At 45.3% G+C, this 23,473-nt stretch overlaps 1 protein-coding gene across 11 annotated transcripts in view; it reads left to right on the forward strand.

Annotated features, from left to right (window-relative positions):
• Window positions 1-23,473, forward strand: part of KIAA1109 (KIAA1109 ortholog) — a 294,629-nt gene that overhangs the window by 132,340 nt on the left and 138,816 nt on the right. For all 11 annotated transcript variants that reach the window (XM_044302174.1, XM_044302098.1, XM_044302121.1 and 8 more), the window contains exons 29-37: window positions 589-659; window positions 2,539-2,712; window positions 9,025-9,145; window positions 10,215-10,355; window positions 12,185-12,312; window positions 17,518-17,720; window positions 18,058-18,255; window positions 19,696-19,907; window positions 21,405-21,556. In XM_044302174.1, coding sequence (XP_044158109.1) covers window positions 589-659; window positions 2,539-2,712; window positions 9,025-9,145; window positions 10,215-10,355; window positions 12,185-12,312; window positions 17,518-17,720; window positions 18,058-18,255; window positions 19,696-19,907; window positions 21,405-21,556 — 1,400 coding nt within the window. The remainder of the gene's footprint in view (window positions 1-588; window positions 660-2,538; window positions 2,713-9,024; window positions 9,146-10,214; window positions 10,356-12,184; window positions 12,313-17,517; window positions 17,721-18,057; window positions 18,256-19,695; window positions 19,908-21,404; window positions 21,557-23,473) is intronic.

Raw genomic sequence — 23,473 nt, forward strand, 5'->3', positions numbered from 1 at the left:
CTGCAAAGTAAGAATCCTTTTAAAAAAAAAAAAAAGTGTTAATAGTTTATTTTAACAGTTGACAAAATGCAAAGTGAATAAAGAAAAGAGAAATCTAATAAATTAATATTTGCTGTGACCTCCCTTTGTCTTCAAAACGGCATCAGTTCTTCTAGGTATACTTGCACATGGTTTTTGAAGGAACTCTGCACGGAGGTCGTTCCAACCATCCTGGAGAACTCGCCACAAATCTTCTGTGGATGTAGGCCTACTCAAATCTTTCTGTCTCTTCGTATAATCCCAGACAGGCTCAATAACATCAGGGCTGTGTGGAGGCCATATCATCAGTTCCACGACTGTTCGTATTTGCTTTGAAGATAGTTCATAATGACATTGACTGTATGTTTGGGGCCGTTGTCCTGCTGCAGAATAGGTGTAAATTTGAACTATTAGCACTACTTGTATTTTTGAAAGCATTCTTACGTTGCAGTGTTTCACCTGCCTGAAACGTTTGCACAGTTATGTATGTAAAGATATGTGATGTGTTTACTGCATAATTAGTCATAGATCATTGTTCTGTTTTGTAACCCAATCTTTATGTGTCTAAAGGTTGTAAAACAAGGCCTTTCAGCCAATGCTCTACTTGACAGAGGGATGCAACTCATGGGCACTTCCTCCAGGTGAGCTACAAATTTGCAAATGTTGAATATTACTTTGTTATAGACTCCAAAATGCAAATAAATTATTAGTTACGTTTAAAGCTTTATATTTTATCGTTTTACCACCATTGTTATATTAAAAGGAACCTGTCAGCCACCATAGTGTGGGGACGGATCTACTGATTTCACTAGTGCATACCTACCAACTTTTAAAAAGCCCAAGGAGGGACACTGTTGGCAAATGTTTTTTATACTAAACCACACCTTTAACTCCTCAGTGTCTGTCCATACACGCCCCAATCCCACCCAGTCCCTTTTGTCCCCCACACAGTAGTTTTCCCCCCTTAGTGTCCCTACTCAGTAGTTTTGTCCCCTTAGTGCCCTCGCACACTAGAATCCCGCTTTAGTGTCCACACACTTTAGTTGTGCCCCCTTAGTGCCCTGCCACAGTAGTTGTGCCCCCTTATTGCCCCCCCCACAGTAGAATGCTCCATTAGTGCCCCCAAACAGTAGAATGCCCCCTTAGTGCTCCAACACAGTAGATTCCCCATTTTAGTGCCCCCGCACAGTAGTAATGCCCCACTTAGTGCTCACACACAGTAGTAATGCCCCCTTTAGTGCTCCCAAACAGTAGAATGCCCCCTTTAGTGCTCTATCACAGTAGTAATTCTTCCTTTAGTACTTCCACACAGTAGAATGCCCCCTCTAGTGCTCCCTCACAGTAGTAATTTCTCCTTTAGTGCTCCCACACAGTAGAATGCCCCCTTTAGTGCTCCCACACAGTAGAATGCCCCCTTTAGTGCTCACAAACAGTAGAATGCCCCCTTAAGTGCTCCCTCACAGTAGTAATTCCTCCTTTAGTGCTCCCTCACAGTAGTAATGCCCCCTTTAGTGCTCCAACACAGTAGTAATTCCTCCTTTAGTGCTCCCACACAGTGATGCCCCCCTTAGTGCTCCCTCACAGTAGTAATTCCTCCTTTAGTGCTCCCACACAGTGGAATGCCCCCTCTAGTGCTCCTACACATTAGAATGCCCCCTCTAGTTCTCCCACACAGTAGAATGCCCCCTTTAGTTCTCCCACACAGTAAAATGCCACTTTTAGTGCTCCCAGTGACCCCTTACAGTACTGTTGGCCCCTATGTTGATAATAAAAATAAAACACCTTGCCCTGTTCTCCCGGAAATAAAGCTTATCCAGCTTTCCCCGCGCACTGTGCTTTGTTATTCAACCTTTAAGGCGCAATGACGTCACGGCATCACGCCTGGTGGGGAGATCGCCCGCTTTCAATGATGAAGCAGGGAGCAGACGTCTCCCTCCTTCACCATTGCACTCAGCCATCGGTGCGGGGCTGTTGGGAGGTCTGCTAGTATGTTAACCTAAAGCGGTTTTAGAAAACGTATGCCTGAAATTGTGCATTGCATGGCCAGTGAGGAGTCCAGTGTTTATGCATGCTGATTGACAATTCTTTTTCCCTATGCACAACAAGGAAAAAAACACCTATTCATCGGCAACGGAACGATGGGGCACCAAACTGCTTCATGTTAACACATGGTAGACCATTTAAATCAGTGTATCTGTCACTAAACTCTACACATTTCTGTTTAACGTGTACCAAAAATGTATACGTTAAATGGATACCTCAAATGGATGCCATACAGTGACATCTATAAGAGTTCTATTCAAACAAAAAAGTGTTCGTTAACGTATACCTGGTTTGCAGGATGGAGAAGCTCAGTGTACTATGCTTTTGAGTCCTTTTTCCCCCCTAATGTAAACTTGAAACCTAAGCCAGAAACCTGATATGAACCCAACCTCTGTTTTTTTTTTTTTGTTTTTTTTTTTTACCACATATGTACCATGATCATTCCAAGGATTATTATTTTTATTTTTTATTGTTCAGCACACCTTACACTCCCTTGGAGAAAAAAACTATGGACAACACAGATGATGAAACAGTAACTGAAGAATGGACTCTAGATCAACCCATTTCTCACACAAGGACCACAGCCATCGTAGAAGTAAAAGGAGCGGTGGATGTTGTTCTGAGTCCCCTTGTAGCAGAAGTACTAGACAGGTACATTTATTTCCCACCTTTATATTGTTGGCCGCTAGGTTGTGTCTTCCATTCTGCTCTGGCTGAGCTGCTTTTTCCAGATTTGTAGAAAAAAGTCAAATCATAGTAAGAAATCTGTTCAAGTGATTCTGGTCTCCACCATATTTGTGATATTTATATTTTAGTAATGTTCAGAGAATAACAAGATAACTTGTCTTACATCAATGACTTGGTTGGATTTCTCCTCAAACACACCAGAACAGTGATTTTTGTAATAGATGTGTTATTGACAATTCTTTCATTTTATGGTCAAATTATGGACAGAGCTTGTCAAAAAGAGAGGAAGTTTTACTCCAATTGTCTTCCCTTCAAGGGCAACTACACCCCAGTACGGTCTTCTGGGACTAAACGCTGCGTCTGTGGTTAACAGTAATATAAACATAAGTGATGACGGGTTGCCTTACAATGGCCATACACATTAGAGCAGGGATACTCAACCTGCAGCCCTCCAGCTGTTGTAAAACTACAACTCCCAGCATGTCCTAATAACTGTAGGCTGTCCAGTTGTAGTTTTCAACAGCTGGAGGGCCACAGGTTGGGCATCCCTGCATTAGAGGAATGTTGGCTGAATCCACTGATTTCGGCGGGTCTGATGTGTATGGTGTCATCCTGACTCTCCCTCAACAGCTGATGTAAAGGGAAAGAGGGATCAGGCATTCTGGATTTCAAAATACCTGATCTTTTGTCCTCAGAGGAGTCTGGCTGTGGCATATTCTACTCTCTCCTATTGAGAAAACAGGTATGTTTGGATCTGGCTCAGCCAACGGCTATTTAAAGTGTATGGTCACCCCAAGAACCGCATTTCTCGTACATTCCATTGGGGGACACAGACTGGCAGCCTTCCTCCTCGGATGACTCCGCTTCTCCCCCCCCGCCTTGAGGCATGCCCGGATGACTCTCCCTCTCTCAGGGAGCGCAAATCCGAAGGGGAATTGTCTAGATCGGACGAAGTCATGGAGCGGGAACCCCTGCCTAAGCTTTCCACCATGGTAACTGATTTGGTGGCGGCTGTCCATGACACCTTTAATATCCAAGGGGATTCTCCTCCCTCCACTAGTCGGGAGTTCTCCTTTTTTCCGCCCCAAAAAACGGAGTCCGCTGTGTTCCCCGTTCATGAGGAATTCACCGCGGTCATATCAAAGGCTTGGGACCACCCTAATCAAAAAATTTCGGCCACCAAGCGCATGGATACGCTTTACGCTTTTCCTTCTGACACGGTGGAAAAGTGGACTTCTTCCCCTAAGGTAGATCCTCCAGTGGCCAGGTTAGCCAAAAACACGGCCCTTCCCGTCCTAGACGGTTCTTCTCTGCAGGATGCGGTGGACAGGCGTCTGGATTCGCTTTCCAAGTCCATCTTCTCCCTGGCAGGCACCTCTCTGCGACTGGCCTTTGCATCGGCTTGGGTCGCCAGAGCCCTTACGGCGTGGTTGCAGCGCCACCACCAGGAACTGGCGAAGCAGGACGCCCCTGCAGACACTCTGGATTTCATCCTCCAAATGTCGCAGGCTTCTAAATATCTCTGTGAGGCTTCGATGGACATCGGCTCCCTCTTTGCCCGTATTTCGGCCCTCTCGGTCATTCAGCGCAGGGAGGTCTGGTTGAAGGTGTGGGATGCTGATGCTTCTTCCAAGCGTTCCCTCGCTAACCTTCCTTTTGAAGGGTCCAGGCTCTTTGGGGCCCAGTTGGACGAATTCATTTCTGCCACAACGGGGGGCAAAAGTACTCATCTGCCTCAACCCAGGACCAAGTGCGCTTTCGATCTCGGGCTTCAGGTTTCCGGGTCCAGTCCTTTTGTCGCTTCTCCACTGCCAGAATGTCGACGTCTTCATCAGCCGGAGATCCCAGGACTCCCGCAAAAAGCCCTTCAAGCCTCAGCCCTCTTGGTGACCATGGGCGCAGTCAGCCTGCTCTCCTTTCAGCAGGTTTGGAGGGCTCACGTTCAGGACGCCTGGGCTCTGGAAATTGTGACGTCCGGTTACAATTTGGAGTTCGCGTCCAGACCACCGGAACGTTTTTTCCTTTCTCTCGTTCCGGGGGATCCGGCCAGGGCCTCAGACCTCCTTTTGGCGGTCTCCTCCCTTCTGGACCTTGGTGTCATTTCCCCCGTTCCCCTGGAAGAACAAGGCACAGGTTTCTACTCAAACCTGTTCGTTGTTCCAAAGAAGGAGGGGTCGGTGCGTCCGATCCTGGATCTGAAACTTCTCAACAAGTTTCTACGGGTGCGGGAGTTTCGCATGGTGTCCCTCCGCTCCATTATTGTTTCTCTGCTTCCAGGATAATTTCTCGCGTCTGTGGACATTCAGGACGCCTACTTGCACGTCCCTATTGCAGAGTCTCACCATCATTTTCTGCGTTTTGCTGTCAGGGGTCGTCATTACCAGTTCGTCGCCCTTCCTTTCAGGTTGGCGACTGCCCCTCGAGTTTTTACCAAAGTTCTAGCGCCTCTCATGTCGCTTCTTCGCACCAGGGGCATCTCTTTGTTGCCCTACCTGGACGACATTTTGATAAAAGCCCCGTCTCTTCCACAGGCCGAGGACAGCGTCCGAATCACTGTTCAATCTCTGGAACGGTTCGGTTGGCTGATCAACCTCCCCAAGTCCTCTCTGCGCCCCTCCCAGAGACTCTCTTTCCTGGGGATGGTTTTGGACACCTCGGTTTCTCGGGTGTTTCTTCCGGATTCCAAGTCCTCCCAGATTCAGCTGGCAGTGTCGCTCCTTCTACAATCCCCACGTTCCACCATTCGGGAGTGCATGCGGGTTCTGGGCCTTATGGTCGCCTCCTTCGAGGCGATACCGTATGCCGAATTCCACACTCGACCGCTACAACAGGTGATCCTTGCCCTCTGGGACAAGACCTCTCTGGGTCTGGACGCTCCCGTCCGCCTGTCCCGGCTAGTTCGGGCGTCTCTCCCTTGGTGGCAGTCCCCCCTGAACCTGTCGTCGGGAAGGTCCTTCCTTCCATTCTCCTGGACGATAGTCACCACCGATGCCAGCCTCATCGGTTGTCGGAGGAATCCCGTCTCCCGATAAACGTTTTGGAACTGAGGGCGATTTTCCACTCCCTCTCCCACTGGACTCCTCTCCTTGCAACTCGTCCGGTGCGTGTTCAGTCGGACAATGCCACGGCTGTTGCTTACGTCAATCATCAGGGCGGAACCCGCAGTTGGGCGGTGAGGCAGGAGGTGGAGAGGATCCTCCTATGGGCGGATTCTCATGTTCCAGTGTTGTCAGCGGTGTACATTCCAGGAGTCGACAACTGGACGGCGGATTTTCTGAGTCGCACCAAAGTGAATCTGGGAGAGTGGTCTCTACATCCGGAGGTTTTCGAAGACATCTGCCACCGATGGGGCCGTCCGGACGTGGATTGGATGGCGTCCCGGCTCAACAACAAGGTGCCGGTGTTTCTAGCCCGCGCTCGGGACCCGCAGGCGTACGGGGTGGACGCGCTGGTGTCTCCATGGCAGCAATTCAGCCTCCTCTATGTCTTCTAGGTTGTGCGCTCAGGGTCCTTACGCCCACTCACCACCATGTCTTCAGGTACGTTCTACATTGATTTCTCCCTGTCCTAACCCTGCTAGTGACTTTGCACGCACCCACAGTGAGTCTCTTCACATATTCATGTCGACTACTGCTTACATAGTGTTATTCACTAGAGGATTTCAGTTTCATGGTTTGTTGCTTTTCGGCCTCAATGCCATGTGTGGATACGCTGTGCCTTTCCCCTGCTAATAACAGGGCAATTTGCATTATTTGTTTGAAGAAATCGTGTAGCAACTACATGTTGGACCATTTTGGTTAACTTAAATGCACATCAGCACTTTACTCTGGTACCTGCAATAGGTGTCATTATTTATTGACACCTTGGTGTATTGTGGCGTCTGTGACCCTGTGCTTCTCTGCATTCTTGTAATTCTGTGGTAGCTCCATCCTTTGTATTCTTATCAATAAATTTACATTTTTATACCATTCCCCACTTGTTAGTTTTGGTTTACCTTGGATGTTATACAAGTGGTTTTTGTTAACTGTCTAGTCGACGGGTGGCCTTTTGTAGGTTAATATCCTCTATGTCTTCCCTCCACTTCCTCTGCTGCCGAAGGTGCTGCGCAGGATCGAGGCGGAGGGAATACCGACCATTCTCATCGCCCCGGATTGGCCTCGGCGCGCCTGGTTCTCCAACGTCGCTCGAATGCTGGCGGACGTTCCATGGCCTCTTCCCGACAGAGAGCATCTCCTGTCTCAGGGACCGCTCTTGCACCAGAATTCACGGCCGCTGCGTTTAACGGGTTCTCTGATGCGGTAGTGAGAACACTGATCAGGGCTTGAAAACCGGCTTCTTCACGGATCTATTATCGCACCTGGAGGGCCTATCTGACCTTTTGTGAAAACTCTGGTTTTCCGCCCCTTTGTTTCTCTGTCCCAGTGGTGCTGTCTTTTCTCCAGTCCGGTCTCGAGGTGGGGCTGTCGCTCAGTTCTCTGAAGGGTCAGGTTTCGGCCCTGGCTGTCTTTTTTCAAAGGTTCATTGCCTTTTTGGGTCCTGTGAGAACCTTTCTGCAGGGGGTGGCGCATTCGGTTCCTCCGTATGTTCCTCCCTTGCCCCCCTGGGATCTCAACTTTGTCCTGCGCGCCCTTCAATCGACGCCTTTTGAGCCTCTGAGGGAGGTCTCGCTGACCTTACTCACCTGGAAGTTAGTTTTTCTGGTGGCCATAACCTCCATCAGGCGGGTTTCGGAGCTAACAGCACTTTCCTGCCAGGAGCCTTTTCTGGTTTTTCACCAGGATAAAGTGGTGCTCCAGCCGGTTCCTTCATTTTTGCCCAAGGTGGTTTCTCCCTTCCACCTTAACGAGGATCTTGTCCTGCCCTCTTTTTGTCCTTCTCTGGCAAACCCCAAGGAACGCGCTCTCCACTCCCTGGATGTCGTCAGGGCCCTGAAGGTGTATCTGGGGGCTACCGCCTCTTTCCGTCGTTCGGGCTCCCTCTTTGTGATTCCCAAGGGGCCTCGTAAGGGTCTGGCGGCTTCCAAAGTCACTGTGGCGCGGTGGATCCTTTCCGCTATTGCTGCAGCCATCACGCTCGTGGCCAGGTTCCCCAGTCTCGGATTACTGCTCACTCCACGAGGGCGGTGGGAGCTTCCTGGGCTAGACGCAATCACCCCTCCTCGTCCCAGTTGTGTAAGGCGGCCACTTGGTCGTCCTTACATACTTTCACGAAGTTTTATCAGTTGCACTCGCTGGCCTCAGCTGATGCTGTCCTTGGTCGCAGGGTATTATAGGCGGTGGTTCCTGTTTGACTGCTGGACGTTTCTTTCCCTGGCGGTGTTAGGTTTTTTCTTTTTCCCCACCCCATGGACTGCTTTTGGACATCCCATGGTCTGTATCCCCCAATGGAATGTACGAGAAAAGGAGATTTTTTGTGAAACTCGCCTGTAAAATCTTTTTCTCGTCTTTTCCATTGGGGGACACAGCTCCCGCCCCTTTTTTCGTTTACGCCTCATGGTGTGCTGTGCGATGGTTTCCATTGTGTTCTTTCCATTCTCCTACTGCTTTTGCAACGACTGAAGTCCTCCTGGTGGAGCCTGGGGGTATAGCCCGAGGAGGAGGAGCTTCTTTTTTTGCATAGTGTCCCTCCTAGTAATACCTCTAAGCTATACCCATGGTCTGTGTCCCCCAATGGAAAAGACGAGAAAAAGATTTTACAGGTGAGTTTCACAAAAAATCTCCTTTTCTTACTAATGTTTTCCTCAAATTAGTCATATTTTCATTACACAGATCTTTGTTTAAAGGGGTTGTCGGATATGAAATTTAATTTCCATAGGGGCAGGCTCAGTATAAAAAACATCTGTGTTCCAGGTCCAATGTCGAGCTCCTGCCCCTGCAGCTTTTGTTCCTTCTGGACTGGAATTGTGACGACTAGTCAACGAGCACATCAGCACTTTTGGCGAATCATTGGCCTCATTGGCGACCTGTGCATTAACAGCATGTGACCAATGTGCCATACCTGACATGTTACCATTGCTTTTTCTGCAGCGTTGATGTGCATGTTGACAGGACATCACCCCTCCTATCCAGTGGGCAGAGATGAAGCTTTTTACACTGTGCCTTTCCCCATGGAAATTTCTTTCCACTATTAGACATCCCCTTTAATGAAACTGCCTCATTAAGGATCTATATAATGTATATTAAAATAACACACTGCTTTCCTGGGTTACGTAATCATCAGTTTGATTTATTTTCTCATTAACTACTGGGATTTGTAACCTTTTTTTGCTGTTCCCAGGTACATTGAGGCGATGGTACATTTCACCAGCACCAGACATCCAGCTGCGATTGTTGATGACCTACATGCGAAGGTGCTAAAAGAAGCTGTGCAAGACAGTAAAACCACATTTTCAGAAAATGTAAGATTATATCCTTTTTTTTTTCTTTTCTGACAATTTAGGGTACTTTCACACTAGTGGCAGTTCTCCCTGTCGGATCCGTCCTGCCGCTATTTCGCCGGACCGCCGCTCCATCCCCATTGACTATAATGGGGACGGGGCGGAGCTCCGGCGCAGCACGGTAGTTCGGGGTGAGAGGCCGACTAAAAAGTCGCACATGCAGTACTTTTAGTCCGGCGGCCTTTCGCCGTGCACTGCCGCGCTGCACCAGAGCTCCGCCCCTGTCCTCATTATAGTCAGTGGGGACGGAGCGGCAGGATGGCTCCGACAGGGTGAACAGGATTATGTTTTGTCTGTGCATATGTAGAAAAGGGGCTCAGAGTAAACGGTGTATTAGACTGCTAGATTTCCTGGCAGATGATCACTAAAGAGTGTTCCTATAAATGCTTGTTAGCGATCATCTGGCAATCTAATACTGCCTCCAATTGAATAAGCAAATGCTGGTTTATCGGGCAGTTCAGATCTTTCAGCATGCTGAAAGATCTGGGCTAGCCGGTCGCAGATTGTGCTTTGTAATAGCGATCTGCCGCCAGCACACCGATGCCCTGCATGGAGACGAAGGATGGCATAGCGATCACTCCTCCCCATGCCACGGATGACATCACCGCATGTAATAGCAGCGGTGTCCTCCGCTAGCTGCCTGATGATTGCTGGGAGGTAACACTTCCCTCTCGACAATCATCTGCGGCATCGGGGTGTCTAATATAGCTTAAGTAGTATATGTAGATCGCATTCAAGTGTAGCCTGTAGATATTTCCTGCAAACGGTTTTCCAATCACAAGTGAAATCTAAGAGGCTTTCTTGAAGAATGGAGCTCTAATCTTTGTGTTAGAGTAATATATAATTTATGTGTAAATCTCTCATGAAACTAGTGGTAGGGAAAAAATGGATTGCTGTCTCGTTGCCAGTAGATAGTATCCCCAGAGCACTATTTAGAGATGATACATATACACATGCAGTGAAATATTTATTGGCCTTGATCCACAATGAGAAGGTAATGTTTGAGCATTTGTTTTATATTCTTTTCCAGCTATCGTTAAAGCAAGATAATAAATTATCCAAACCTGAGAGTCAAGTTAAAGGAAGCACAAATCAAACACAGACCAAAGGTGGACTGAACCAAGATAATGTGAAAATCAAGGGGCTCCAAGCCAATGTCTCAATACCCAAGGTATACCTTGTGTAAAGTATGTTCCCAAGCGGTTTGGATGCCTAAAAAAAAAATATAATGTTTTAAGCTACTCATGCTTATTGTGTAGGATGTGGCGTTGAGGCATCAAGGAGACCATATTACTAAATATTGTTCTTTATATGGATAACGAGGAAGATATATTGTTAAACTGTGCAGTTTAGAATTGAGTTTCTTACTTAGCTATACTGGGGATGTCAGGACTAAAAAATGATGTCTGCCTTCTTCCTTCTATTTGTTTACTGCCGATGATGTACCGGGCTTCTCCTCACTATGCTAGGCGGAGACTTCCACCTAGCCATGAGCCTGCTGACGTCACCGGCACAGATGAGCGGTGTATAGCACTGCCCTAGGCTGTTTTAGAGGCGGGTACACCACTAGTTACCAGCAGTAAACAAATATACCTTGCCCTGCGTGATGCAGCGTAAGGCAAGGGGGAGCATCAGGGAAAATAAATGCTTCCGTTCCCTGTTTTAAGAGAACTTATACATGCCTCTTGTCCTGTGTTCATCCGCCTTGTCTCTGGAGGGATCATGTTTCACATGCTGGACCACAGATTCAGTGTCCAATCAGTTGGTGATCTACAGAGCATTGCATCAGAAGCAAATCTATGTTGTGTGTGAAGACAGAGAATAGCTACAGCATTACCTTAAACCTTGTAATAGAGGAACATGCAGGCAACTCAGCCAGCTGTAGAGAGAATGGTGGACATTTCCATACGTGCATTGGAGTAAGAAACGCCTAATTTATTAAGACGCAAATGCCACATAGTCCCATCTCTGGTACACCAGAAACTCAAGTTTAAGTGAGCTAGGTGCTGGCATAGACTTGAGCTATAACTTAATAGCCAAGTGATAGTAAATCCATCAGACGGTGAGAAGCCACGCCCCCTGTTGCTAGGCCCCCTGCTGCTAGGCCCCTTCACTTTCTCGCCACAAATATGGCATAAGCTATAATTTGTGACGTTTTTACACCACAATAGTAGCGTAAAAGCTTTAATAAATGTCCCACAATATCTGTGAGAGGGCAGAGAAACCATGGGTACTGTTGTCCTTCATATTGGTGCTTTCACTCTTAGCAGCATCACAATAAAGGTGAACTTCTGATCCGTGGAGGCATCCTCGGGTGAGCATTCTGCCAAAGCATGATGTGACTAAAGAGTAGAAGCTGAGAACCTGTGTAATTATAATTTATAAAGAAAAATGATGAAGGATATGGGTGAATTGTATTTAAAAGGTGTTGTGCAGTGGTTTGATATTGCGAGGGAGGAGGAGAGGTCCACTGCTGGCACTCCTGCCGATCAGCTGCTTGAAGGGGTAGTGTTCCCTTTTGAAAATGACCTGCTCGTTTTTTCCTTTGTAGTGAATGGGATGGATCAGTTGTAATTACACTTCTCTGCCACTGCAAGGGAAATAGAGCACAGGAAATTGTGAAGGGGAAGCAACGCTCGCAGAAGATTATCTGTGGGGGTGCTGGGAGTCATATTGATGACCTATCCTAAGGATAGTTCATCTTGGGCCACTGTTCAACCCTTTTAATTTACCTGCACGTTCTTGTTAGGTATTTGGTTTTCCTAATATATACTGCCTGGGTTTCCACCAGACGTTGAGTATATTAAATAGGCAGAAACATTGAAGGTATTTTCTGATCAAGTCATAGATTCAATCAGTGCAACATCATGAATAGATTCTACTACAGGACTTCATCACCCTACTGCTAAATCTGGCCTCATAATTGTGTCTTATTGTACATCTTTGTTTAAGAAAAATAGCTGGAGATACTCTGAAAATAACCATTCTGTCTTCTTTCAGGTGAATTTGTGTTTGTTACAGGCATCCATTGAAGAGTCATCTAATATAGCTGCAAATAAAAGTGTCACACATGTGTCTTTAATCGCGCTGTGCTTTGATAGAATTGCTACACAAGTCCGAATGAACAGGTAAAATATATAAGGTGCAGACTCAGCAAGTGTTTTCTGAAGGATAACTTCATATCATAGAGATCCCGCTTTGAGGCAGCACTCCTTATCCAGTAGTAGGTGTCTTTATTCCACATTCATCCGCTATTGCATAATCTTGGAGTGCAGCCTCTAATATTTAGTTTCTTAGACTATGGTGTTGTAGTTATTTGCAGCAAACCCTTTTGGATGCCCCGGAGTACTGTCCCCGAGATTTAATTGTGAGGTCTCACTTTGATCTGTCATTACACAAGAACACTTAACATAAATTCACATAACCAAATAAAGGGGTTCTCCCATCATAGAAAATTATGGCATAAAATTAAAATATGTAATTGCTTCCTAATTATTGGGGGTCAACTTCCAGGATCCACACACAGACTCAGAATGAAAGAGTCACAGTTCTACTTAAAGGGGTTTGCCAATCAACATATTCCGCAGCGCTTTACAACCATTTATAAAAAAAATCAGGCATTACAGGGTAACAAACTGATCAAAAGTTCAAACAAGAGTGAGGGCCCTGCTCCATAAAGATGTAGGGTCAGTCACAAAAGGGTAAGAAGTACGGTACTTGTTTTGTACAATGATCCAGCCAACTTAAAACTCATGGGAATTAGATATAAAGCTGCATTAGCTAGCCAGCATCTGTAGAGCTTTTGAGTGCATGGGGTGTGGTGGATACAGCTGGATGAGGAAATCTGCGGTGTAATGTTGAAGAGAGTTGAATGTAGCACAGTTAGATTAGGGAATGTGATAGTACACCCTCATAAGATGTGTTTTTAGGGCATATCTAAAACTGTGGGAGTTGGGAATTAACCTGATTGTCTGGGGTAGTGAATTCCAGAGAACTAGTGCAGCACAAGAGAAGTCTTGGAGATGTTAGTTGTAAATCATTAGCAGAGTGAAGAGCACAGCTAGGCTGGAAGACAAAGATGCAGGAGGTAAAGGGTTGCAACATTGTGGAGAGCTTTGTGGATGAGAGTGAGACGTTTAAATTGGATTTAATTGCAGTGACTGGCACAGGATGGAGGCATTGGCTGGACAGATAGATGACCTTGGCTGCCGCATTCAGAATATATTGAAGAAGGGAAACTTTAGTGATGAAAAGATTAATTAGTAATGAGTTACAGTAATGAAGATGAGAATGGATCACAACCAAAAGGAGAGTCTTGGTTGTTTCCACCATAACAAGAAGGCAGATTCTAGAGATGTTTTTCAGGTACAGGTGCCATGAGTGAGTAAGCGATTGATGGGGGTGAAGGAAAGATCACCGTCAAACATAACCCTAAGGCCCCTTTCACACGGGCGAGTTTTCCGCGCGGGTGCAATGTGTGAGGTGAACGCATTGCACCCGCACTGAATCTGGACCCATTCATTTCTATGGGGCTGTGCACATGAGCGGTGATTTTTACGCACCTTGTGCATTGCGTGAAAATCGCAGCATGCTCTATTTTGTGCGTTTGTCACGCAATGCAGGCCCCATAGAAGTGAATGGGGCTTCGCGAAAATCGCAAGCATCCGCAAGTAAGTGCGGATGCGGTGCGATTTTCACGCACTGTTGCTAGGAGACGATCGGGATGGAGACCCGATCATTATTATTTTCCCTTATAACATGGTTATAAGGGAAAATAATAGCATTCTTAATACAGAATGCATAGTACAATAGGGCTAGAGAGGTTAAAAAAATAATTAACTCGCCTTAATCCACTTGTTCGCGCAGCGCGGCTTCTCTTCTATCTTCATCTTTGCTGTGCACAGGAAAAGGACGTCACTGTGACGTCACTGTGCTCATCACATGGTCCGTCACATAATCCATCATAAAAGATCATGTGATGAGCGCAGTGACGTCATCAAAGGTCCTATTCCTCAAAGAAGAAGACAGAAGAGAAGCCGGGCTGCGCGAACAAGTGGATTAAGATGAGTTACATTTTTTTTTATATATTTTTTTTTTAACCCCTCCAGCGCTATTGTACTATGCATTCTGTATTAAGAATGCTATTATTTTCCCTTATAACCATGTTATAAGGTAAACTAATACAATCTGCACAACACCTAACCCAAACATGCCGATTTTTGTCACGCGCGTGCAAAACACATTACAATGTTTTGCACTCGTGCAGAAAAATCGTGCATTTTCCCGTGACGCACCCGCATCTTATCCGGGTCAAAAACATGACTCCCGTGTGAAAGAGGCCTAAGACAGCGGGTAAACTGCCTAGGAGTTATTGTAGTACCAGACACAGTGACATTTCAGGCTTAGGTAGGCTTAGTTTTGCAGCTTTGGAAAGTTTGAGTTTCATATAGAGAAAGCACATGATGTTAAAGACAGCAGACAGACAATCACCTGTGTTTTGTAGTAGTGTAGAGGTGATGTCAGGGATGGAGGCACAAAGTTGGGTGTCATCAGCATAGAGGTGGTGGTAATGAAAACCAAGTCTGCTGATAGTTGGTAAGGGTTAGGGTTGTTTCTATTGTAGATGGCAGAAACCGGACTAGGTGGTCAAGGAGAGAATTAACAGAGGTATAAGGGATGAGGTGAGAGTAGACCAGGCATTCCAGAAGTTTAGAGATGAAGGGGAAAGTAGAGACTGAGCATTAGTGAGGTTTATTTTAATAATGGGGTTATGACAGCATGTTTAATAGAGGAAGAAGATAGACAGGTTATATATAATCTGGAGAGGTTATATTATAATCTATATGATCTTGCCTATGGGTGAGAATTCAATTTAGTAATATATTGCCATTGGCAGTTTTAGGCCGAATGCACACGGCCGTGTTTCACAGGCTGAGAGCAGGAGCGCACAGCGTCATTGGTTGCTATGACGCCTTGCGCTCCCTGCTGCCGCCACAGTACAGTAATACACTGGTATACAGGTCCTTCTAAAAAAAATTGCATATTGTGATAAAGTTCATTATTTTCTGTAATGTACTGATAAACATTAGACTTTCATATATTTTAGATTCATTACACACCAACTGAAGTAGTTCAAGCCTTTTATTGTTTTAATATTGATGATTTTGGCATACAGCTCATGAAAACCCAAAATTCCTATCTAAAAAAATTAGCATATCATGAAAAGGTTCTCTAAACGAGCTATTAACCTAATCATCTGAATCAACTAATTAACTCTAAACACCTGCAAAAGATTCCTGAGGCTTTTAAAAACTCCCAGCCTGGTTCATTACTCAAAACTGCAATCATGGGTAAGACTGCTGACCTGACTGCTGTCCAGAAGGCCATCATTGACACCCTCAAGCAAGAGGGTAAGACACAGAAAGAAATTTCTGAACGAATAGGCTGTTCCCAGAGTGCTGTATCAAGGCACCTCAGTGGGAAGTCTGTGGGAAGGAAAAAGTGTGGCAGAAAACGCTGCACAACGAGAAGAGGTGACCGGACCCTGAGGAAGATTGTGGAGAAGGACCGATTCCAGACCTTGGGGGACCTGCAGAAGCAGTGGACTGAGTCTGGAGTAGAAACATCCAGAGCCACCGTGTACAGGCGTGTGCAGGAAATGGGCTACAGGTGCCGCATTCCCCAGGTCAAGCCACTTTTGAACCAGAAACAGCGGCAGAAGCGCCTGACCTGGGCTACAGAGAAGCAGCACTGGACTGTTGCATGTCATTCGGAAATCAAGGTGCCAGAGTCTGGAGGAAGACTGGGGAGAGGGAAATGCCAAAATGCCTGAAGTCCAGTGTCAAGTACCCACAGTCAGTGATGGTCTGGGGTGCCATGTCAGCTGCTGGTGTTGGTCCACTGTGTTTTATCAAGGGCAGGGTCAATGCAGCTAGCTATCAGGAGATTTTGGAGCACTTCATGCTTCCATCTGCTGAAAAGCTTTATGGAGATGAAGATTTCATTTTTCAGCACGACCTGGCACCTGCTCACAGTGCCAAAAGCACTGGTAAATGGTTTACTGACCATGGTATTACTGGGCTCAATTGGCCTGCCAACTCTCCTGACCTGAACCCCAAAGAGAATCTGTGGGATATTGGGAAGAGAAAGTTGAGAGACGCAAGACCCAACACTCTGGATGAGCTTAAGGCCGCTATGGAAGCATCCTGGGCCTCCATAACACCTCAGCAGTGCCACAGGCTGATTGCCTCCATGCCACGCCGCATTGAAGCAGTCATTTCCGCAAAAGGATTCCCGACCAAGTATTGAGTGCATAACTGAACATAATTATTTGAAGGTTGACTTTTTTTGTATTAAAAACACTTTTCTTTTATTGGTCGGATGAAATATGGAAATTTGGGTTTTCATGAGCTGTATGCCAAAATCATCAATATTAAAACAATAAAAGGCTTGAACTACTTCAGTTGGTGTGTAATGAATCTAAAATATATGAAAGTCTAATGTTTATCAGTACATTACAGAAAATAATGAACTTTATCACAATATGCTAATTTTTTTAGAAGGACCTGTAGATCATACCAGTGTATTGCTGCAGCAGCAGGAAGCGCACGGCGTCATAGCAACCAATGACGCTGTGCGCTCCTGCTCTCAGCAGGACCACGGACAGCTCACGGAAGTGAAAAACAGCCGTGTGCATTCGGCCTTACACTGTTTTTTCACAGTGTAAGTGCATACAGCCTAGTCTTTTTTGACTGCACTGCAGCTGGAGGGGCATTGAGGTGATCCATCATTAATCTTGGGCAAACTCCATGGATAAACACTGCACTTGCACTACGTAGATCCCTGGACCTTTAGTAATACATTTTCACTTTCACTTGCTCTTGCATCTACAACCTGTGCATGCTGACATCCAAGCTTTCTACCAAGCGTTCTGGAAACTATAGCATGTGCACTGTGTTTCCATGGACTTTGGTTGAGTATACCAATGGACAGGTTGCATCTCTGACCTTCCAGCTACGGCCGTCTATAGATATGATCAGCGGTGCTAATGATATTATATTCATCGGATGTATCCAATTTTTCCACACTTTAGTCAAGATTTTATATTAACTGGCCAATCCCTTTAGCTAACGTATTGCATTTCCCTGCAAAACTGCCTCATTGACTTGAATGTGTGCAGGAGAAATGTTGAACTGATCAGGATTCATTATTTGGATTGACTTCAGACCCCGCACTGATCATAATGTCATGGCTTCTCTTATGTTGTAAGTATCCTACCATCTGTTCCATTATTGAAATGTGGAATCTGTTTTATCCTTATTGATTCATTAAAGAGGTGTAGTAGAAGAAACAGCAAACAATCCAGAGACCGGCCGTCCACCCGTAAACTTGGAGAAATATGCCAATGCTACAAAAATGCAGCCACAGTCATCTGGGTCATTGAGGTCGAATGCCGGAGCAGAGAAAGGGAAAGAAATAGCCGCCAAGTTAAATGTTCATCGAGTACATTGTCAGCTCAGAGGCCTGGATACATCTGGTGAGACATTTGTTGGGTCACTTAACAGTATGATACAGTATGAATTGGGCTTTGCGTCTACTTTAAGTTGTACGTGAATGTCGTGCAGGGAAGCTAATGTCTTCTCACTGTAGTATAATCTCCTGAGAACATATGGACTTTGCCATCTGCAGACTTTTAGGAGTTTAGACTATAATGCTATCTGCCTAGGGGGGGTTCTCTAATGAATATGAAACTTAGCTGTCTCCCATTTGCAGTGTGAGGGACTACAATTTTTGTACAGTTAGCCAAATGTCATAGTGTCTGCTGCCTTGTAGATAACTGCTGTGTGATTATATTTTTCTCACCCATTGATCAGATGTAGGAACCTGCGCAATCACCACTATTCCCTTTGAAAAATCAAAGGTTCTTTTCACGCTGGAAGAATTAGATGATTTTACATTTGTGGATGAAACTGAACAGCCTCCGACTACCGATGTAACCCGCATTGGTCCAAGTCAAGAAAAATGGGGATGGATAATGTTTGAGTGTGGAATTGAAAACTTGGTCGTTAAAGGTGATTGTTCAGTTATTGTTGTGCAGTGAAAACAGATACTTACAGTATTGTGGGCAAAGTCAAGCAGTTAGAAGGCAGATTAAAGATGGCCAGTCATCAAAACACAGTACACCAGGGCCACACAACCCGTGGGTCGCTAGTTGAGACACCCACACTATCTGTCTGTTTGTGTGATTGGCTGTGTTTCTAGATGATTACCTCTGGGACCGGCCTCTGCTGTGAAGTGCATTAGATAGTACAGGCTCCTCTCACAGAGTGACAGGCTATATCTGTATTAGGCTCCATTCAGACGTCCTTAACATGTTTTGTGGATCCGCAAAACACGAACAGAGGCAATGTGCGTTTTGCATTTTGCGGACCACACATTGCCGGCACTTATAGAATATGCCTATTCTTGTCCGCAATTGCAGACAAGAATAGGACATGTTCTATTTTTTTCGGGAATGGAATTGCGGACCCGGAAGTGCGGGTCCACAATTCCGTATCCGGGCAGCACATCGTGCTGCCCCATAGAAATGAATGGGTCCGCAATTATTTTGCGGAACGAAATTGCGGACGTGTGAATAGAGCCTTACTGGGGCAGTTCAGTAACCACCGAGCACTTTCCTTACTACAGTAGAAAGTGGTCATTGGTTAGTGCAAGCTCTTGTCACGTGGACACTTGTTACTTTGTGACAGTCTCAATGGCTCTGTCTCTTCCTGCTGCCGCTGTCATCATCTCCAGTACACTCTTTTTCCTCACTGCAGGAGCCAGAATGGAGACGGGCTCCTAGACTTTCTCTTGATCCCATCTCCTGAAAAGAAAGAGTGTGCTATGTATGTGAGCGCTTCTCTCCCCTTGTTCTAGAGCCACTCAGAGCCCCAACCTATCAAAACATTTGATATCAGTATGATATCTCAAAGTATTTTCAAATCTCAATGAAGTCAAGGAGACGGTCCGGTCAGTGATTGACAGCCTTCCCTCTATGACTGTGCATATAGAGATAGCTGTCAATCACAGGACCGCCTCCTTAAACTCAAAGGCCAGAATGAGCACAGATATAAAAGAATAAATTACACGTTTTACTAAATCTATTCCCATAAAACGATATATCAGTCTGTTCAGCTCCTCCTGCTCTATAACATACTGCCTGCAGGTCAAACACCATGTTCATCGTCCCTTTAAAGTGTTGTTCCAGCTTTTTGACATTAATAATCTATTTTCTGATAGGTCATTAATATTAAATTGGTGGAAGTCCCACCAATCGGCTGTTTATGACAGCTGCCGGCACTGGAAACTGTACAGTCACTTCTGCTACACAATGGACGGAGTCCTTCTAATTCGAGCTCCATCCACTATTTAGTTTCCAGCTTTGGCAGATGTCTTTCTACTTGGAGTTGAGGCCCTTTTTCTATTTGGAATGAATTCCATCAATGTTATTTATTTTTATTTTTTTTCAGGCGGGCGACAATCTGGGGCCCTCTTATACAATTCCTTTGGTGTAATGGGGAAATCTAGCACTAATGACCGCAGTGGAAACCTTAAGTCTAATGATTCTTCTGATTCACCTACTGGAAGTGGGTATAGCACTGATGTGTCTGATGATAATATTCCATGTGATGGCATGAGCCCATCCTCTGATATCAATGGAAATTCTGTGTCGGATGAACAAGTAAGTAAATGTTGATTAAATGAGAGATGGCCTTAAAATTCTAACCTTTATAACAGTTTAAATTGCTGTCATTTATAGCAGTTATTTCTAGAAATTTTATATGGCATCAATTATTTATGTTAAAGTACAATCCTATGAAATTCTTGCAGGCCTCCTTCCAGTGCCAAGAAGGAGTTTGCTGCATATTGACTTATTATTTAGTTTGCAGTTAGCTATTAGGCTCCCTCTAGTGGTGGCTGCTGGCATCTAGAATTTGCTCCCAGTCTTTAACCTCTCAGATGCCATTGTCACATTTGACCATGGCACCTGAGGGGTTAAATGTATGTGATCAACGTTATCATTAATCGCATACATTAGTCCCGGGTGCCAGCTGTTTTAAACAGGCATCCGCTGACTAACGTAAATGTATGTGGGACGGTTGGGAAGGGGTTAAGCAGTCTGCTGCCCAGAGACAATGAATCTGTATGGGGATGGGTGATGGCAGTAGCCATACTATGGAGGTGATTGCTGCATGTAGCTACTTCCACTGACACAATTCATCCCTGCCATACCTCTAAACTTAGAATTGTGTCTTAATTGTGCATGTTGTTGATCAGTGATGTGTGTACTGTCAAGGCAAGCCACGCAGTGCTATGGGCCCAGGAGGGAGGGGGGGGCAACAATGAACTCCTTCTGTTCCCAGAATAAATCATTTTCAAAGCATTTTCCGGCAGCCACCACTAGAGGGAACTCAGGGCAAAGATATTCTTTGCAGCTTCAATTGAGATTAGTGGCAGCTATATAAATTCCTATGGACTGATCTCCCCCTAGTGGTGGCTGCCCACAGTCCGGGTTATCATGTACTGAAGGGAGACAGGAGACCTAGAACAGAGTGGAGGAGTTCACCAATTATTTTGCCTAGCTGCATGTGTGTTGTTCAGACTGAGCGCCATATTTATCAAGCACTTGTTCTGCTTTAAGCAGGCGAGGCAGAGCGTGGCTTTTTATTTGTGTTACAATTTTTTATTTATTTTTTATTAAAAATGTCTTCCAAAATTGTAAATTTGGCAAAAATCTGGGGAGTCACTATTTACTCCATGTTTCCTGGGAATGTTTGACGCACATACTGGGAAACTGGATGGGCAGGGAGCCCATACTTGGTGTTACTATGAGGTCCTATGTGAGCTGTGTACGCCCCTGCTGTTGATTATTAGTTTAGTAGTACAGCAGGTTCTTACTTTACTTTTCTGGACGGTGCTCCTTCTGTATCCCCTTTATAATGCTGTCACAGTACCCACTTTGTATGGAATAACCAGCTCCGCTACAGAGGCCTAAAGAAAGCCATGTAATGGTTGTGTAACCTTCCTGAATATTCCTGCCCTGATTGCTAGCTTTGTCTATTGTATCACTTCACTTGCATTTTCTAATCAATTTTTGGTTTGCCCTCCCTTACACTATTTCTGCAATCATTAAATATGCAATACAAGTCATTACATATTTTTGTCTTTTACCTTGAAGGATGAAGGTGTTGAATCAGATGACTTAAAAAAAGATCTTCCCCTGATGCCTCCTCCTCCGGACTCAAGCAGCATGAAGCTAACTATTAAGGAGATTTGGTTCAGCTTTGCAGCTCCGACAAATGTACGGTCTCCAGCTCTTACTTTTTCCAGGTTAGTGCACCAATGCTGCCAAAACTAATCTAAACGTAAAATGTCCTTACTACTAGTTGATGGGAATTATTTAGTGACATCCCTTTAGCGTTTTCTTTCTGACACAAATCTCAAAATTCAGTTTCCCCACACACAGATGTAGAGTTAGAAGGGTATTCTAATCTGGACTTATCCACAGAATATGCCATTAATGTCTGATAGGTGCGGGTCTCTCATCTGGGCCCTGCTCCTACAGGGGCCTGCTCCGTCAGGCACTGCAGTGAGTTAGGAAGTGGCCACATGACAGCGGCAACCATTCCATTCACTACCATAAGGTTATGCAACAAAGGTCCAGATGAGACAACCCCTTCAAATGATTTGTAGCTGCTTACCTGCTTGTTACTTGAGGGAGATTAATAGTTTAATACAACTAGTCCAGCAATAATACCCTATTATACAAAAGGATAACTAAAATTTAATGAGAAAGGTGGGCCCACAATCGGCTGGGTGAGCTAAGTAAGGGGTGGGGGAAGGTGTCCCTAAAACTACTGCCCTGCTCTATACCTCTGCCCAGGGACGTCCCCTAGTGGTGGGGAATCCCTGTCCTCGAGCCTAGCCTCACCTCCTGTCTAACCCTGGAATGGTGACAGGTGGCGAATAACTAGTATCAGAGTGGCCCACCAATGGATAACTAACAAATGCACAAAAAGATGGAAAAAGGTGCCCACTGTATACAGCCCTCATGACAATTTCCCAGGAGGTACAGGGTACACCAAGTATATTAAAATTCACACGCGGACAGACAAACGCATACTGACACGATAGTTACAGATAATAAACCAAACCCCGACGCGTTTCACCCAGACAGTGGGATCATCAGGGGGTAATAAGGGGTGGATATATAATGATATTCAAAAACGGAGCCCCAATACGTGGAGCAGGCCCCGTTAAATAGTGATGCGTAGTAAAATATTGCGTTGAATAATATTACGTAATATAATCAGACCCTGCTCAGTCAGGCACTGCAGTGAGTTAGGAAGTGGCCATATGACAGCGGCAACCATTCCATTCACTACCATAAGGTTATGCAACAAAGGTCCAGATGAGACAACCCCTTTAAATGATTTGTAGCTGCTTACCTGCTTGTTACTTGAGGGAGATTAATAGTTTAAGGGGATTTCCCCCCCAAAAAAGAATTTAAAAAATGATCACCTATACACTGGATGGGGATCTGATCTTTTGGACCCCCGTTGATTGCTACAACAGAGGACCCCAGTTTCTCCAGTTGCTGGACTACAGCTAGTAGTTTAAATGTAGCAGTAGTCGAACATAAGCCTTACCTTTCTATTCAGAGTCTATGGCACTGATGAATATGACAGCACAACAGATAGGTAATACTTCTTTAATTCATAGGCATTTCTTGTCCGCTATATGCATTAAAGATGAGCAAGTTGATTCTAAACTAATCAGATTTGTTAGGAATTTCACAAAAATTTGCCTGCCAAACTGGCGATTCTCTTTGGATGAATCGCGCAAAAATGTTGCCAGCACCATTTTACACTGAAAATTGGTGGGGCCAACACTTGACCCTGGGAGGGAGGGGGTGTAGGGTTTACCCTGATAGGCTCAGAGGCTGACAGACAGTCGGCTTTGGATGTGATAGGATGTTTGTGGCTGTGTCTGATGAAAAACAATTGCAGACACAATCCAGTTACTAGGGGCAATATAGGAAGAGAATTGGACATATGATGGGGTAGATTTGAAAGTTTTATCAGGGAAAGCTTAGCATCAATCTTACAGGAGATGCAGCGTTACACCGGCGCTGCTATATCTTCATTCTCTGGATTGCTGGAGGTTTTTAGCTCTAAAGAGATTGCTAATTCTAGTGATAGAAGGAAAAGCCTATGGACCTCAAGTTGCTGAACCGGTTCCTCCGGA

Source organism: Bufo gargarizans, chromosome 1 (genome assembly GCF_014858855.1).
Source record: "Bufo gargarizans isolate SCDJY-AF-19 chromosome 1, ASM1485885v1, whole genome shotgun sequence".
NCBI classification, from domain to species: domain Eukaryota; kingdom Metazoa; phylum Chordata; class Amphibia; order Anura; family Bufonidae; genus Bufo; species Bufo gargarizans.